The following is an 18,783-nucleotide window of genomic DNA, read 5'->3' on the forward strand; positions in this document are numbered from 1 at the left end:
CAGTCAACCCTCGTTTACCGCGGTTAATCCGTTCCAGACTCTGTCGCGATAAATGAATTTCCGTGAAGTAGGATTCTTTATTTATAAATTGAATGTTTTCGCAGTTAGAGCATAGAAAACCTGTTTCCGACCTTCTAAATACATTTTCTAACATTATTAGAGCCCTCTAGACATGAAAAAACACCCTTTAGTCAAATGTTTAAACTGTGCTCCATGACAAGACAGAGATGACAGTTCTGTCTAACAATTAAAAGAATGCAAACATATCTTCCTCTTCAAAGGAGTGTGCATCAGGAGCAGAGAATGTCAGAGAGAGAGAGAGAAAAGCAAACAATCAAAAATCAATAGGGCTGTTCGGGCTTTTAAGTATGCGAAGCACTGCCGGTCAAAGCAGCTACAAGGAAGGCAGCAATGTGAAGGTAGTCTTTCAGCATTTTTTAGAGGAGCGTCCATATCCTTTAGGCCAGTGTGCGAACAGCCCCTCTGATCACACCCCCTCCGTCAGGAGCAGAGAATGTCAGAGAGAGAGAGAGAGAGAGAGACAGAGACAAGCAAACAATCAAAAATCAATACTTGCTGTTTGGGGTTTCAAGAATGCGAAGCACCGCACGGGAAGCATATCATATATCATTGAGGAGTTTTATTTAATATGTAATACGTGCTCTGATTGGGTAGCTTCTCAACCATCTTGTAATAGCATCCCTTGTATGAAATCAACTGGGCAAAGCAACTGAGGAAGCATGTACCATAAATTAAAAGACCCATTGTCTGCAGAAATCCACGAACCAGCAAAAAATCTGTGATATATATTTAGATATGCTTACATTTAAAAGCCACGATGGAGTGAAGCTGCGAAAGTCGAAGCGCGATATAGCGAGGGATCACTGTAAACAAAAAGGAAAATACTTAACTTTTAACTTAACTAAGTTCCAGAACAAAAGTGAATGGTACACCATGCATACATGGTGTCATTTATTTTATGTTAGATATGTTGAAAAAATGTTTTTATAGAAATATGAATATGCTAATATGTCTCCATAGTTGCCTTGTCCATTTTCTATATAAAGTACAATGTCTCTGCTTTACAGTATATACAGTGCATCCTGAAAGTATTCACAACGCATCACTTTTTCCACATTTTGTTATGTTACAGCCTTATTCCAAAATGGATTAAATTCATTTTTTTCCTCAGAACACACAACACCCCATAATGACAATGTGAAAAAGTTTACTTGAGGTTTTTGCAAATTTATTAAAAATAAAAAAACTGAGAAATCACATGTAAAATAAGTATTCACAGCCTTTGCTCAATACTTTGTTGATGTACCTTTGGCAGCAATTACAGCCTCAAGTCTTTTTGAATATGATGCCACAAGCTTGGCACACATATCCTTGGCCAGTTTATCCCATTCCTGTTTGCAGCACCACTCAAGCTCCATCAGGTTGGATGGGAAGCGTCGGTGCACAGCCATTTTAAGATCTCTCCAGAGATGTTCAATCGGATTCAAGTCTGAGCTCCACTCAAGGACATTCACAGAGTTGTCTTCAAGCCACTCCTTTGATATCTTGGCTGTGTTCTTAGGGTCGTTGTCCTGCTGAAAGATGAACCGTCGCCCCAGTCTGAGGTCAAGAGCGCTCTGGAGCAGGTTTTCATCCAGGATGTCTCTGTACATTGCTGTAGTCATCTTTCCCTTTATCCTGACTAATCTCTCAGTTCCTGCCGCTGAAAAACATTCCCACAGCATGATGCTGCCACCACCATGCTTCACTGTAGGGATGGTATTGGCCTGGTGATGAGCGGTGCCTGGTTTCCTCCAAACATGATGCCTGGCATTCACACCAAAGAGTTCAATCTTTGTCTCATCAGACCAGAGAATTTTGTTTCTCATGGTCTGAGAGTCTTTCAGGTGCCTTTTGGCAAACTCCAGGTGGGCTGCCATGTGCCTTTTACTAAGGAGTGGCTTCCGTCTGGCCACTCTACCAAACAGGCCTAATTGGTGGATTGCTGCAGAGATGGTTGTCCTTCTGGAAGGTTCTCATCTCTACACAGAGGACCTCTGGAGCTCTGACAGGGTGACCATCGGGTTCTTAGTCACCTCCCTGACTAAGGTCCTTCTCCCCCGATCGCTCAGTCTAGATGGCCGGCCAGCTCTAGGAAGAGTCCTAGTGGTTTCAAGTTTCTTCCACTTACGGATGATGGAGGCCACTGTGCTCATTGGGACCTTCAAAGCAGCAGAAATTTTTCTGTAACCTTCCCCAGATTTGTGTCTCGAGACAATCCTGTCTCTGAGGTCTACAGACAATTCATTTGACTTCATGCTTGGTTTGTGCTCTGACATGAACTGTCAACTGTGGGACCTTATATAGACAGGTGTGTGCCTTTCCAAATCATGTCCAATCAACTGAATTTACCACAGGTGGACTCCAATTAACCTGCAGAAACATCTCAAGGATGATCAGGGAAACAGGATACACCTGAGCTCAATTTTGAGCTTCATGGCAAAGGCTGTGAATACTTATGTACATGTGCTTTCTCAGTTTTTTTATTTTTAATAAATTTGCAAAAATCTCATGTAAACTTTTTTCACGTTGTCATTATGGGGTGTTGTGTGTAGAATTCTGAGGAAAAAATAAATTTAATCCATTTTGGAATAAGGCTGTAACATAACAAAACGTGGAAAAAGTGATGCGCTGTGAATACTTTCTGGATGCACTGTATTCCTGTGTGTGTGTGTCTATGTTCATTGCACAGTCATACTAGTTCTTATCTAAAATTCAAGCATCAAATTACTTTTTCTCATTTATTAATGAAGTTAAAAGTTCTTTAACAAAGGAAATGGAATTGGGTCCAATTAAGAATTTCTTAATTTTTTGTGTCATTTTAGCATTACTTAGTCCTGTTGTTATTTTTTTTAAATATGCAGATAGATCTTGAGAGAGACGCTTGGGATGATAATTACACCCTGACAAGGTCTATGTAAGGTGACTGCTTAGCTGTTTCTTTCTCTTGAATCCAATCAATTACAACATGGCTTGCATAAATATTGTTTCCATCTTTAGGGCTTTTTCTTTCCATTGAGGTTTACATATGGTTGTTTTGTAAGAATGCTATGCTCATTTGCTTGTGCAGTCTAAGGTAAGTATACAGCATTTTCTGCTTTTAAAAATATGCTTACACTACGTCCAACATAATTTAATAACACACTAAGTTGACATGGGGGTATTTAAAAGTGTGACACCCATTGAAAATCGTTTATATATTTTTAATTTCCCTCATTTTCTACACCTGTTTGCTATTTAAGACTCAGCAAAACTTCTGAATTTGTTCTTTTAAGAGGAGAATGTTCAGACTAACTACCTATGGCACTGATGGCAGGTTTTATTCTCTATGTGAGTGGCACTTTGTATAGCCAAATAGTCAATTTTACAAAATATACTTAACTGTTTCCCTTAATCTAATATTGCAGTGTGTTGGGGTTAATTTTGGGTGTCTTAAAAACAGCAAACCGAATTTGAGCTAAACCTTCTATTATTTCCACTTACTGTCTGTCAGACTGGTCACAGGGAATGGAAAACACTAGCATATGTGCAAAAGATTTTTTGTATATGTGGTGAGAGTTTAATCCCCTATTTCATTGTTTCTTATAATTCTATCCTTTTGTTTTTTACATTATTTCTTTTATTATGTCTTTGCATTTTACATGTAAAATTTGGAAATTAGTTATATTTTTAGAGGTTAAACTAGGCTATTAAGGCTATTATTGTTCATTAGTCAAATTAACTAAATTAATACTGTATACTTTCACCTTGCATATTTAAAGTACATGTTGATATCTTACTCATCTTTCTGAGTTGCAGTTTACCAGCAATCCAGGAGCATATACTATACCCTGCCAATTTAAGTGCCAAAAAATTAATTGATCATCATTGAAAACTTTGCCTTTGTTGAGAGTAAAATGTAGAAGGCACCCCTTTACTGTTATCTAGGGGTAATCAAAAGGCAGGTGATTGCCTTAAAAATCATGGCAGTGACAAATTCAGAGGAAATTCTTTCAAGCCCCATCTCACCAACCACTATTTTAGGAGAGGAAACAATTCTTTTTCCATCTAAATGTGTAATGTCTGAATGTATCCATACAATTTTAGTGTGGTAACCCATTAATAAACATATACAAACTACAAGGGGAATAGAGAGGTCTGTCATCACCTCGAAGTACCATATTATTAGATAGAAGTTGAATTAATAAATATAAGTGTTAACACACAGTGGAACACTTGCTCTTTTTTTGTGATGCCATAACAATGGTCCTAAATGCACTAGAAGCATAATGCAGTTATTTTGAAGACATGTTTATAGCATACTAATTTTAGTGTTACACTTTAATTTGTGTTACAGTATATGCTTTATTTTATCACTCTAATGCATTAATGATTCATGCTGAAGCATTAGCCACAGGCAGGGGCTCAAGGTATATGGTATTAGCTAGCAAAAATCAAAAACATTTAACATTAATTAAAGTCATTTTGACATTGTGGCTTAAGTTGCTCAATGCCAGTTTTGTTTTTCTTCATCTAGTATTTTCCTATTTCCAAAAATTACCATCAAAGTTAATTTTCAAAGTATTTCCTCCTTCAAGTAAGTTGCAGCAGCCAAGTGTTTAAGCCCTGTTAATAAAATCAGCATAATTTACTCAGGCAGCAAATTAATAATTCTCTGCTTTTTGGTTATTTTTCTTTTTTTAATGTATCATCAACCAGTGAGATATTCAGATTTATTTTTCAGATATTACATTTTTAGGGCACTTTCTGTCTTGTGAGTTGTCATTGTAAGTTAAGAAGCACAGTTTAAGGAAAACTGATGGAATATGAAGCTAATATTGTATTATGGTTTAAATTATATCAACATCAGAGGTGCTTTCTTTATCTTAATATCAATTAAATTAGAACAATTGCACCTAGAACACGCCATTCAGCCCAACAAGCTTATCCATCCTATTCACCTAAACCAGTGAAAGGCAACCTTTTTCAAGTTGCAGCGCACTAAGTCCAAAAATTTTCTTTTGCGGCGCACCTGAGGGACTGCCTATAAATAAAGTCGTGACGACACACTCTATGGACAATCGCCAATAAAAACAGTTAATTTTACAAGTTTGAAAGACATTTTATTAATAAAGTAATCAAAAGATAAATCTTAAATTTAATTAATGTGAACATTGAGATTGTTTTTCAGCACATATGAGATTGATGTGAGGATCAATTTTTGAAAGACAGACGCGCATTTCCTTGTCGATCATTTGAAGTCTCTCGCGTTTCTTAGTCTTCATTTCCGTAAGTGTTCCGTTATCCGTTTTTTCCAACATAAAATATTTTTTTTGAACATTATCTTTTTAATCAACCAAAAATTCAAAAACACTAGCAATTTTAAATATTTTACAAAGTTTTCTCGGCGCCTCTAGAAAATTCCACAGCGCACCAGTTGCCCGACAATGACCTAAAATGATAAAATAACCTCAACCTGAAGCTCCCTAATGTCCTGCTCTCTACTACACTACTTGGTAATTTGTTCCACGTTCTTATGGTGCTTTGTGTGAAGAAAATCTTTCTAATATTTGTGCAAAATTTGCCCTTAAGAAGTTTCTAACTGTGTTCTTGTTGATGTATTTAATTTAAAGTAAGAGCTCAGACCCACTTAATTAATAACCTTCATAATTTTAAACATTTCAATCATGTGCCCGCTTATGCTTCATTTGCTTAACACAACGCATTTACAACACAAAAGACACTGATGGAGAGGTGCAAAGGGATTTAAGGTTGGCCGGGATTACACGTTTTTTTGTAGGTTTCAGGGATTCTAGTGTTAAGCTAAAAAGGTTTGACTACTTAGATCACAAATCATACCCTTTTAGTCCTGGGATAATCCTAGTTGCTCTTCTCTGGCCTTCTCTAGCACTGCTAAATCTTTTTTGTAATATGGAGATTAAAACTGTACACTGTACCCCAGGTGAGGCTTCACTAGCATGCTATATAACTTCAGCAGAACCTCTGTTGAATTGTACTCTACATATTGTGATTATGTAGAAGGTCTGGATGGGTTGTACTTTCAGTATTGATTTTAAAAGCAAACGTACATACTGTATTTCATCCTTAGTCTGTTAGTTGTTAAACAGTTCAATAATAAGTGATTTTAAATTGTAAGTTTTACTGAAGGTGACTGAAGGATAGAAAAAAATTTAGACGTGACCCTAGGAACCAAGTTACCTGAGCTATTCTATAACATTTCAGTAATTGTTTATGGCTCTGATGCTCATCTTTCTGATCGTTAAATAGGTTATTATGATAGCAATTTGCAAGATGAATTCGTAAGTAATTGCACAATTACAGTATTTGAGGGTTGCTCTAGAGTGCCTCTTTCTTTTGCACGATTTGGATCAAAAACTAATCAGCACATTGTCATCTTGCAACAGGCTTAAGTTTTGAGTTTGGGATATTTCCATCCAGCCATTGTAGCTCTAGACCATCCTCAAGAAACTGTGGCACACAGACACACACCCATCTTTGAGATATGGATTTTTTGAGTATCAGAGGACCCTAAAACATCAAGATCTGTGAAAACCTGAGATTGAAATTTTTGAAGAATCAAAAGCTTTTACTCCTCCCCCATAGATGATAGGTTATGGTGGGAGAGGGTGCAAAGCAATGAATCAAGCTATCAAATCCAGGTAGAGAGTAATGCTTTCAGAGTTTGTTGTAGAATATGCTGTAAAAATTTGAGCCTTGAAAATTTTGTAAAATTGTTTGAATCTCCCATGAAATGTGTGACCCTTTTTAACATTTACATGTCATGTCACTATTGCTAATGTGGACCTGGCAATATTACTGTTGTTTGTTATTCACCAAATTGTGAAAGGTATCTGTGCAGTTCATTTGATTCAAAGTCTACAATTAAAACTCCTATTTTGTGGGAATGATATATTTTAAATTTTGCTTAGCTATACCCATGTAGTGCAGCTGCTTCAAGGATCCAGCATTCCAGGTCTGAAACCCATAAATGGACATTTTTCCTGTAGAGTCTTGTGTGTTCCCTATGTGACTGCATGGTCTTCCTTCCACATGCACATATCTGCAGCTTAGGTTAGTTGAAGATTCCAAACTGGTCCCATTTTGAGTGTGGATATGTGCACAAGTAGGCCATGCAATGAACTGGTCAGGCCAAGGTTGATTCTTGCATTTCTCCCAGTGTTTCCAGGATGTGGCCCTGCAGCACCAAGAATTGGGTAAAGAGGATTTGAGAATGTCATATGCTATACATTGTTGCTAGCAGTACACTCAGTTTATACAATTGGCTTTTTTAAGGGTTTTTTGTTTTGCTTAGGTGGGCAGGATCAAATGGTTTTAATATGCAATGAGAGTCTTAACAAACAACACAGAACAAATAGATTGATTTCAAGCTTAGATCACAGATAAAGGACAGTCTAGAGCTGAAGCTCTCCTTGCAAACCTTGCTTCTAATTAACTAAATGCATTAGCCAGTCTACCGTAAAAAATTGAATTTTTTATTTTTTTCACTTGCTTATTTCACTGTTATAACTTATATGTTGTTAGTTTTCTTAGTTTGACAAACAATTCAGTCTGCCTTGCACATTTGAGATATATCATTATAAACATCTTTAGTAATGTTGATAAAATAGTTTTTACTTAGTGATCACTCCTGTTCACAAGTGAAGGGAAAAGGGATGTTGAGATTGACAGACAGATTTAGGCTATAGTATAGTGGTGATCCAGAAGGCAAAGTTTTGCCTACCCTCATCTACGGTCATGAGCTTTGCATATTCACAGAAAGAACAAAACTGTAGGTGCAAGTGGCCAAAATCAGTTTTCTCAGAAGCATGGCTGGACCTCCAAGAGAGGGTAGGAATAGAGCTGCTGACACTCTGCATTGATGCAAATGCCTCTGCAGACGTTTTACAGGCAAGACCAGCTGGAGGAGACCCTGGGAATTATATCTCCCAGATGGCATGAGAACACCTTGGGATTCCATGGCATGAGCTGGCAAATGTGGATGTGGAAAGAGATGTATGGGCTTCAGACTAAGACTATTGCCCTTGCAAATCAATCTCAGATAAGTGGTAGAAAATGAATGAATGAACATAGTGATTGAGTACGATTTACAAAATTATCTGTTTGTATTTTAACAGCTTATTATGGCAAGGACGGCTGATCAAATATGACAAGGTGAAAAATCAATTTGAAAAACCAGCAGCAGGTTTCTGACTTCTAGAAATGGTGAACATGATATAGCATTAGAAAAAGGCTGCATATAAAATTAAAGTATTCTAAAATACTCTGTGGTCCAGCATAAATAAAATGCAATAAAAATTTCATGTGCGTAATATGAGCACAACAAATTAGACTCAAATGTAAGTGACAGATTACATACATTTTCAATAAGAAATTTGCAGATGGAAAAATTCTGTATTTACATCTGCATCTGTACAACATCTGTTAAAGTCATCCTTTGATTTCTGTAGGTTGTGTAATGGCTTAAATTAAAATTAGTTTATCAGTGCCTGTGTTTGATGTGAGTAGCATACTGCCCTCATTTGCAGCACTTTTAGTATAAATAATATTTTTTCTATATTGCCTTCAAATGACTGTAGAAAGTCTTTTCTACTTTGCATATGTCTTACAGCCTTTTTATCTTTTAAATCATTTTGGGGTTTACACTGGGCCTTTACCCCAGAATCCTTTCTGCATCTGGGTCACACAGCAAAGTTATAGATCCACTAAGTCACAGCACCCTGTACTGGACCTGGATTCCAAGTTAATGACGCCCAGACTTTCCTAAGCTGCCTGTCTTTACTCATACTGAAGGTAACAGGATTCCAGTAGCTTTCTTATACAAATCTCTGTGATTATGTCTGTCAGTTTGAGTGCCTCCACTATTCTCTGGTTGTTAGTGTCCCCTAAGCCCTATAGTTGTGTAACTCAGCTTATAAATGGTGCTTCTGCCCTCATAACAACCCTGTCATGTTAGTTACTATTTTCCTAATTAGTGATTCTAGAATAAATTGAGCCATATTATGATACAGTGCATCTTAGGCTAGTTAACAGAACTTAATCTTCCTTGCTCACTACCTCTTTCTGTCTCACCGTCTAATTATGGCAAGTTACCCAGTGACATTTAAAACTTGTCAAAAATGTGTCATTAAACTAAAAGCACTGCTGATCACATGACCATAAAATGTCTGCCTGCATGTGTTTTTTGAATTTGGAAAAAACCATGCACTTCACAGTATCTTATAAAAGATACTTCAAGTATATAGGTTTCTGGGTCTCCCTCTGCATTATGTCTGGACTGTTAAGTGTGAGCATTGGGCTCCACCAAGGCTACATTTTGTCTGCTTTCCTGTTCATGATTTTCATGAATATGTATCAAAGCTATGCAAAGGTTTGTAGTGTATCCAGTTTTGGGAACCTGTGGGTTGTATGTCTGCTGTTTGCAGATATTGTTTTCATCATGGACTCATTTTTACAGTGATTCTATATACACATTAAAATGGTTCACAGCTGCATGCGATAAGGTTGGGGTGAGAATTAACACCTCTGCATTTCTGGTCATGGTCCTCGCCTGGAAAAAAGAATATTACTTCCTTAAGGTGAGAGATGAGTAGCTGTCCCCAAATGAAGGAATTTAAGTATTTCCAAGGTTTGTTTATGAGTGAGGATAGAGGTGATTGTGAGATGGTCCAATTAATAGGTGTAGCAAGAAGCTTTGGGTAATGACATAAGTGCAAGTGGCAGAAATGAAGTTCATGCACATGGTTGCTGGGCTCACTTTTCTTAACAGTATGAATACCTTAGCATTGCAGTTGGACCTTAGAGTAGAAGTGCTGCTTTCCTGTAGCTGGGATGTTCTTGGAACACCTCCCTAGGGAAGTATAGAAGGCATGACTTACGGAGAGAAGGCCAAAGAGTAGACACAAGATATGGTAGAGTGATTATATCTCTGGAATGTCTTGGGAGAGTCTGGGTATTCCTCAAGAAGGACTGAAGGAAGTTGCTGGATTAGGGACAACTTAACCATGTTGCTAATGTGTCTGACATGGAAGATTGGAATGAAAAAAGATGATGATATCTTTCATCTATGCCAGTGTGTTTCAAAAGAATAACTTATATTAAAGTAAAAGCTAGTACATATGAGTACATGGATTACTGTTGCGTTTAAAGCCTTGATTGGTTATTGTGAACAAAATATTTTTCTTTGTTTTATGGTAGTTATGAATTCCCACTTCTAAATCTTTTGCTTTGTCTTTTCAACCTCGAGTTTGGTTTGTTGTCTTTGACCTAATTGTCTGAAAGTGGTGGTTTCCTGATAATGATTTTTGGGCCATTTGGTCGACTGTTTTGTCTTCTAATCCCATAACGCACTCCCTGCCACATTTTATACTCTTAACTGAATACTGGCAAATTAAAAGTTTGTATTCTAGTATTCTTTAGAAGAAATATAACTCTCCCCAACACTGCAAGTATTAATATATGACCTAAATTTGATAATTAATATTGTCACCTTTTTTTCTTCTTCCACACATTTATGGTTATTTTTTCATTTGCAGAAGAAAGGTACTTTAAGTCTTAAATGTAAAGAGGAGTTAAGGCAGTAATAAGTAAACCCTAAGAGATACCTGAAGCAAATGTTTCTGCAAACCGTTTTTTCCATTAAATTTACTGATAGTTATAAAATGATTAACAAGAAAGATCATTTTCGATATTGAACCCAAATATTTTTGATTACAAGCAGCTGCAGTTTTTTAAATTGTTCAGATAAGCAGATGCTTTTTGTCTTTCTTAAATAATTTGTGCTGAATTAGCCAACAATTATTTGTACAATATTTACAAAGAAGTCCTATTATTATTTTATGTCTATTTGTTGTATCATGGTTACTTTATCTTGCACATAAAATGAAAATACCATATTCACAACTTAACACATTACTTTTGAGGGTTGGCTAGAATGGCCAAGGTTTTTTAAATATAATTTCATTCATTAATTTTGCATCTATACTAATAAAAGGCAAAGCCCTCACTGAATGACTGACTGACTCACTCATCACTAATTCTCCAACTTCCCTTGTAGGTAGAAGACTGAAATTTGGCCGGCTCATTCCTTACAGGTTACTTACAAAAGTTAGGCAGGTTTCATTTAGAAATTCTACGCATAACAATCATAACGGTCGACAACGTCCACCATGTTAAACTTTCTTATTTATGGCCCCATCTTCATGAAATTTGGTAGGCGGCTTCCCTGCGCTAACCGAAACCGATGTATCGATACTTATTTGGTGGTATGGCGCCCCTGTCGGCCGCCATATTGAAATTTCCAACGGTCTTTGTTACCTATGGGCCCATCTTCAAGAAATTTGGTACGCGGGTTCCCAACGCTAATTGAATCCTACTTACGTACATATATACGTCCATAGCCTGCAGCTTGGTCGCCGTGTGAGGCGATGTTGGGTCCCCCATCCCAACGCCTCCCACGTTGTTGGCTGCCTGCCTATATAAGGCCGTCCGTCGCTCCGGTCTCTTCATTCCCTTCCATGCTTCACCACGGTATTCACGTCTCCCTACTGATAACTGCAGCCATTTTATTTAATCCACTGCTTCTCCGCTGTTTTATTGTTCATTTATTATGATTATAGTTATTGTATAGGTATTTTAGACTTAGTTTACATTGTTCAGGTACCCATTTCCTTTATCGTTCCAACCGTACCCCCATTAACATGTCTATCGAGTTGATCACCATCGATCAAAGAACTGTCACTTACCGAGTAATTTCCATGCCCGGAGATGGCGCCTGCCTTTTCCCTTCTCTGTGTTACATATTGCACGGCCATATCAGGCTCACTCTTGATATCCGGGGGAACATTGTGTCTTATGTATTGAATGACTGGGACAGGTTCAAGGTGTGGACTGATGACGGTACTACACAGGAGCACTAGAAGAGTGAAATGCTTAAGCCCTTCACCTATGGTTCTGCTTGTGAGTTGATGGCTCTCGCTGAATTGTTCGGTTGTCATTTTCAAGTGTACCGAAATGGCCAAATATTTTACATATTTGGACAACCGCATGTTTATGAATGTTTAAACTCTCAATAGCTTGATGCGAAGTTATTGATGAAACTGGTTGTATGCTTACAACGCTTGACAGATGCCGAATGTCTCTTCAACACAAGTCCTACAAATACTGTCGTAATTGAAACAAACCATGAATCTCAAACCGATTATGACAGCAGCAATCCAAGCTGTGAGATTTGAGACAAGGTTACTGTTCACATGGCCAACTGTAAGTTACATGCTCAAGAGTAAGCTCAGCGCACAACTTGGTCATATTACAACCGGAGGGCTGAACTGACAACATGGCATACAAAGAGATCCTTAACAAATAATTATTGGTATATTTTCCCACAGTTTAAAAAGGTTTACTTTTCTTCTTAATAAAAATTTTAAGGCAGTACTTCGCCGCTGCGAAGCGCGGGTATTTTGCTAGTTGGTATATTTAAAAAAATTATAGTATTTATATTATTATATATCACTGTTGTCAGGATATTTGAATACACTGGGTTAATCTGCTAATGGCTTACTAAATGTTTCTTGCTCTTTGCTAGATCTTATAAAGGGGCTGTATTTAACTCCAAAAGACACCGTTTTTTGAATATAGATAGACTACTTAATGCCTCACATTTCATTTCCTTCTTTAGCTATTCCTATTGAATAACAGAATAGCATGTGTGGTGCTTCTTTTCAAAACATGAAGTTTCAGTACTGAACTATTTTGGCAGTCAAAATAGTGTGCGGATAACATCAGATCATCAAACAAAATGTTTCCAGTTTCATTTTACCCTTCATATTGTATATGTAACTGTCATAATATGGAGTAAAACTTGGAAAGTTTTTGTATTTTGCAAGACTATTTATTATACATGTGTCAGATCTGTGCCATGGGCTCTATATATGAATGATCTGTACTGCAAGCAGACTATTAATTATTTTTTTTAAACTGCTCCTTTATTTGATATTTCTAAATAAAAATACTCCCTTTTTGGTGGAATGTTGATCCTTACATTTTTCTTTCTAGTTAAACTTTCCTAATCAAAGGAAAGGTAGATAGTTGAAGGTAATTGTATCACAGACCTTGTAAGACTCCTTGGCAATGTATGTTTGATGAGTAATGAAAAATTTATCGTTTCCACTGTTGAAAGAGGGCATCAGCTGTATTATACTCCCAACTAATTTTAACTCCTTAATCCAACACGGGCAATTCTTTCATGTACTCCTATAATTTAAAACACAGTAATGAACTGTGAAATCAGATACAGCAGTGTTTTAAAAAGGAGATAAAATCACTTAATAAACATTTACAGATAATATTTTCGGAAATGTCTTAGAACATTTAAGCTTAAATAATGTAAATGTTTTCTGGTGTGATACCTATCTTAGTGTGCCAATTCAGAGTTTAAAAATACCAGCAAGATGCTTGCTTTACATCTTTTTTTGGGATTAGAAGAAAGACCCAAGGTGACGTAACTCTATGGTGTTCAGGTCATATGATCTCAGCAGGCTGCTTTCAATCAGTAATCATGTTTACTGGCATGTTAATGGGATGTCAAGTCATAGAAAAACACTAGGGATAGGCTGGAAGACAGAACAGAGTATGGTGAATTATATAATGATAACATCAAGAAACCAGACCTTCACATTTGCCGCCCAGTTGTGAGAGAACTTTCTGGTCTACAACATTTTAGAACATTTTTGGCAGCTTGCATTTACAGTGATAGCAGTACAGTAGAATATGCCTGGTTTCACATGCTAAAGTACTGTCTGATATCCAGTATTGCATGGAAAGTCATTAATGGATTATTCTTTTGTCTGACCTATCTCTCAGACTCCTTTACCATACAGTATGTGACCTTATTAAGAAAACATATCTCCAGACAAAATACTTCCAGTAATCATTGAGACAAACAGGTCTCTATAACACACTAGAATCCTTGACACTTCAAAGTAATGTTCACTTGCAGACCTGATTTACATAATCTTAACATGATGGATGCAGTTTGCAACATAGTCCTGTGACCTACCAGCTGTATAGTCTGACATCCCCAGCAACTTAGTCCTACCAATCTGCAGCTGGTCTGTAGGGGTGGGCTGAGAAGTCTCATGTTCTACATACCATGACAAAATGAAATAAAGTACCAAAAGGGCTGAGATTGTGGATGAATGTACAGTACCTGTAAAGCATTCAGTGGCTATGTCAGGTCACACATTTTGTCTGGCAGAAAAGGGGCAGTCTTGTTTTTTCAATACTGAATTAAGTCAATTTTAATTAACTACCAAAAAGAAATAATGTGACTCTCTAAATCCTCCTGTCTCACTGGATATTATTTGCTTTTTGTTTTTTTGATTTATGTACAGTTTTACATTTCTTGAGACAAACACAGTGCATGTGGAGTATTGTGTGAACACTTATCTTTTTTAAGAATGTTGTCTAGCCTTTTGTTTTTGAACTCTGCTTAATAATATTTTTGAAATATACCATAATTATAACTGGACAATTTGATAGAACATTCTATTGTACTGCACAATGTGTAAAACATATCCCAAGTTTGTTTAAAGGAGAAACAGTTCTTGCCTTTCAGCCAACATTGCCAGGATAGATTCCAGCCCTAAAGAGAATTAACCTGGTTTGGTAAAGTGTAGATAGATGTAGCAACAGTAACATTGGTCCAGCTCAGTGTTTTTCAAGCAGTGTGCCATGACACAGTGGTCCGCCATGAGAGATACCCAGGTGTGCCATTGAAATTATAGTGTAGTGTACCTTGGTCTGAACCTGGCTGAGACAACCTACTTGGGTAGTCAAGACCTGTTTGAGGAGGACATTGCTAACTGGAGAAACTGGCATAAAAGTAGCTCTGTGATCACTATGTTCCAGTAATCCTATCGTTATGGGCAGCTGAGGACTTGTACCAGATATATATTTGTTTGTGGTTGGTAAGAAAGATGCCTTAGAATGTTTTTGGTTACAAAAGGTGTGCCACCAAAGAAAAGAGATTGGCAAACACTGTTCTAGCTTCAGCACCAAGTCAGTATCAACTATATGCAATGTAATTGAACAAACACAATTGATTTTGCTGGGCTTGAGGCTTTTTATTTGTGAAGTATGTGGTTTTTCACATTATCTGATTATGACATGATTTGCCTGCAGAATTTAGTATTCGCATCTGTTTTCATGACGTAAATCAGCACTCAAGTGTGCCTATCAGCAGGCGTTTAGATATTGGACACCCATGCAATGGCTCATTCTTCCTACTACAAGGGAAATTCTGTATACCACCTTTCCTTTTTCTCATCGAACAGAAGATTTTTCAGTTTAATTTCTGCCTCTAGTATCTTTCCAAACAAATATATAAAGAAGTTGCCATTGGAGGTGATGAGGTGATATGAGATGGCGACTCTAGTGATCAACTCTAGTGATCATGTAGTGCTGGTAATGAAGCTTTACTTCCACTTACCTTTGGTGGAAAAACATTAAACTTATTTTGAATCATTTGTTATGATTGATATATTTTCCTGAATTCTGTTATTCATGATTCTTTTAAGAGCTTATTGTTTTGCCTTATGGAAACATTCCATTCCTTTCATAAAAGGTAACATATGTATTTGTAATACTTTTTTATGTTTGATTGATTATGCTTTGATTACAGCACAGTCTATTTACTTAAGCTTAAATATGTAGGAATAACATTGAAGGTCAGAATATAAATTAGATGTTTATTTTTTTCTAAAAAAGTTTATGTATTATTATCCGAATAGTGACCTTCATAACAATAGTGTTAAGATAAGGAAACGTTTAAGGATTAATCATTTCTGTTTTTGTATGCGGACATTTTCATGCAATGTTTCATATATGTTTATTTTAACAGTGTTGCAAAAATGTCAAATGATGATACGCTTTATTTTTTATCTTACTTAGATTGGGGCCTATGATCAACAGATTTGGGAGAAGTCGGTTGAACAGAGAGAGATAAAGGTAAACTATACTAAATGTCAAAGTAATTTACTTTTTCCCCCTCTTCATGTATTTACATGTTTCTCAATTGTTTTCCATTTTAGTTTCAGATTTTACGTCTGTGTTTGTATTGATCATTTTTCTGGTCATCACTCTGATTTCCGCTTCATGCTTTTGTTAGTAATTTTCATTTCCCATTAGTTACCTTTGCTTCCAGCTTACTTTTCCTCTTCTCTGATGTTACTTCTCATTTCTGCAGTTTGTTACATTGGTAAGTACTTTAAAGTGTTTTTGTGCACTCTTCAGCATTTGGTAGATTAGCTGATTGGGCTTCCAGATCTTTTTAAGAAATTAACACTTCTGCATGTGAACCATCTTCCTGTTTATACTAAACTTGTCTTAAAAAGGAATGGCTATCATATCACAGTAACAAGCTGTCTTGTCTAGTCTTTTAAACTTCGTAACAATTAGTAAAGTTTAACAAATATATATAGTAATTCTGAATTTTGTGTTTTCTGTACAGTGAACAGTTCAAATTTTACCTTAGTAACAGTCACTGTTCATTATGAACATATTACATTAGGTAAACAAACATATATAACATTTCAGAAATTTTCATAATTATGACAGACTTTAAGTAACCCTGGCCTTTTATTTCCTGTTCCAGTTACTTTGAATTCCCAATCCAGAGACTGGGTTTATTTGGACTCTGCATGTTTTTCACATGTATGCACGGGTTTTTCTCTGCTTTGCCTCCTAAAACCTAAAGACATGTTATTAATTCTTAATTGGGCCAGTAAGAATGTATTGGAAGAAATATAATTTACATTAAGTGATATTCCTTGTTTGACTCAAAAAGTGTGGAAGCACAGAAATGTTGTTACATTAAGTTAATATGCTAGAATTCTAGGAAAAAGCACCAAAAGCATTTGAACTAGGTTATTTTTTTGTATGTCTTCATTTTCAAGTATGAAAGTATATTATTTTAGAATTGCTGCCGTAGATTAAATATTACTCCCCTCCTAATCATGTCAGACATAGTAAGGCTAGAAAAATATGGTACAAAAGAGAAGATATTATGTACTTGATTTTAAATGAAGTGTTCACCTTTAATATGTAAAGATGAAAAATTGTCTTACAATTCTTCAGTGTGGTATTTGGCAATTTTTTTCTGTTTTCAGGCACAAGCAGAAGTGAATGTCTTTGATCTTACCGTTAAGCCAGGCTTAGAACCAATAAGGCTGTAACAGACTGTTATACCTTCAGAAATGTCCTTGGTTCCCAAAAAAACATAACCACGTGATTCTTTCTTTCTCTATGTATGTATGTTGTAAAAGAAGTACAAGTCAAACAGTAAGAGGTTTGAGATCCACCTTGTATATTATAAATTCTCTGTTTCAAAGTAGAGTATTTCCCAATGAGTATTCTTTGAAGACTGAGCCCAGAATGGAACTAGACAGAAGAGGCAAGGATTGGTTTTTATAGGTAGTGAGAGGTAAGAGAATTGTCCAAGGAAAAGACATTAGTACCTTTCGTCAACCCCTGAACTGGCTTTCCATTCCTTGTTAAATCCACTGACTACCTCCCTATGTAGATATATGAATTTTACTTTCACTGTGCCCCAGTTTGACATGCATCTGGTGGAACTTGTATGTATATGGGTCTTGTTGTAGTCATTTGATGTGAATAGACAACAAAGGTGATGTCCTTCATTCTTTTTTATGTCCATTGTGTCACAATGGGAGTATATATTCTGTGTATATATATATATATATATATATATATATATATATATATATATATATATATATATATATATATATATATATATATTCATTGCATTCATAGTCTGAATCACAATCTGATTGTATGGGTGTTTACCTACTGTAATAACTGGAGACCAGAGGCGTGGAAAGGTTTGGGGCAGCCACCCGTTTAATGCGGTTTCCCGGCTGCAATAGAAATTGAGGCATTTTCAAAACAGTTGTTTACACAACAGAGTCCAAGACAGAACTGCCTGCCTAAGCAAAGGCAGTGAGCTTTATAGCTCAGAGGGCGGAAATGATGTCGCCCTCTGGGCCGAACTGGAAGTGACATCACCCTTGGGGCCGGAACCGAAGTGACCTCATTCTTGGGGCCGGAACCGAGGTGGTGTGTCCTTCCTGGAAATGGCGGCTCCTGGTGGGATTTCCGGTAAGACCTGCAGAGAACTCAGAAAGAGCGCCAGCGCACCGCCCTGGGCAGATGTATAAACAGTATTGTCTAAGCCCTTCAGCTGCTTCCCATGCACACGCAGGTGACAAGACTCCCCTCAGCCCAGACCCGTGGGTCGGGCGACCTGCACCGAGAGGTCGTGGGCCCGGAGAGGGCATCGGCGCTTGGCATGAAGGGACCCCTGTCGATGAACGAGCGATATTTGTACTGCTGCAGGTCAAGAAACCACCTCGTGACCCGCTGGATTCGACTCCCTGTGAAGGGCCATCCACTTTAAAGGCGCATGATCCGTCACCAGAGTGAACACGCCACCCAAGAGGTAGTACCGCAGCTGCGTCACCGCCCATTTGATCGCCAGAGCCTCCTTCTCCACCGCCGCGTACCTGGTCTCCGTCCAACAGTTTCCGCTCAGGTACATAACGGGTGTTCAACACCGCCGACGCTTTGGCTCAACACGGCTCCCAAGCCTGTGTCCGGCGTCCGCCTGGAGGACAAAAGGGAGAGAGA

The 18,783-nt window shown here is 37.2% G+C and overlaps 1 protein-coding gene across 5 annotated transcripts in view; it reads left to right on the forward strand.

Moving 5' to 3' along the window:
- The window catches only part of LOC120533923 (protein PHTF2-like), a 175,921-nt gene that overhangs the window by 95,449 nt on the left and 61,689 nt on the right, over positions 1 to 18,783 (forward strand). For 4 of the 5 annotated variants that reach the window (XM_039761038.1, XM_039761040.1, XM_039761044.1 and 1 more), the window contains 2 exons: positions 16,027 to 16,083; positions 16,322 to 16,333. In XM_039761038.1, coding sequence (XP_039616972.1) covers positions 16,027 to 16,083; positions 16,322 to 16,333 — 69 coding nt within the window. The remainder of the gene's footprint in view (positions 1 to 16,026; positions 16,084 to 16,321; positions 16,334 to 18,783) is intronic. The other variant, XM_039761041.1, reaches the window with a different exon arrangement.

Source organism: Polypterus senegalus, chromosome 8, assembly GCF_016835505.1.
Source record: "Polypterus senegalus isolate Bchr_013 chromosome 8, ASM1683550v1, whole genome shotgun sequence".
Lineage (NCBI taxonomy): Eukaryota > Metazoa > Chordata > Cladistia > Polypteriformes > Polypteridae > Polypterus > Polypterus senegalus.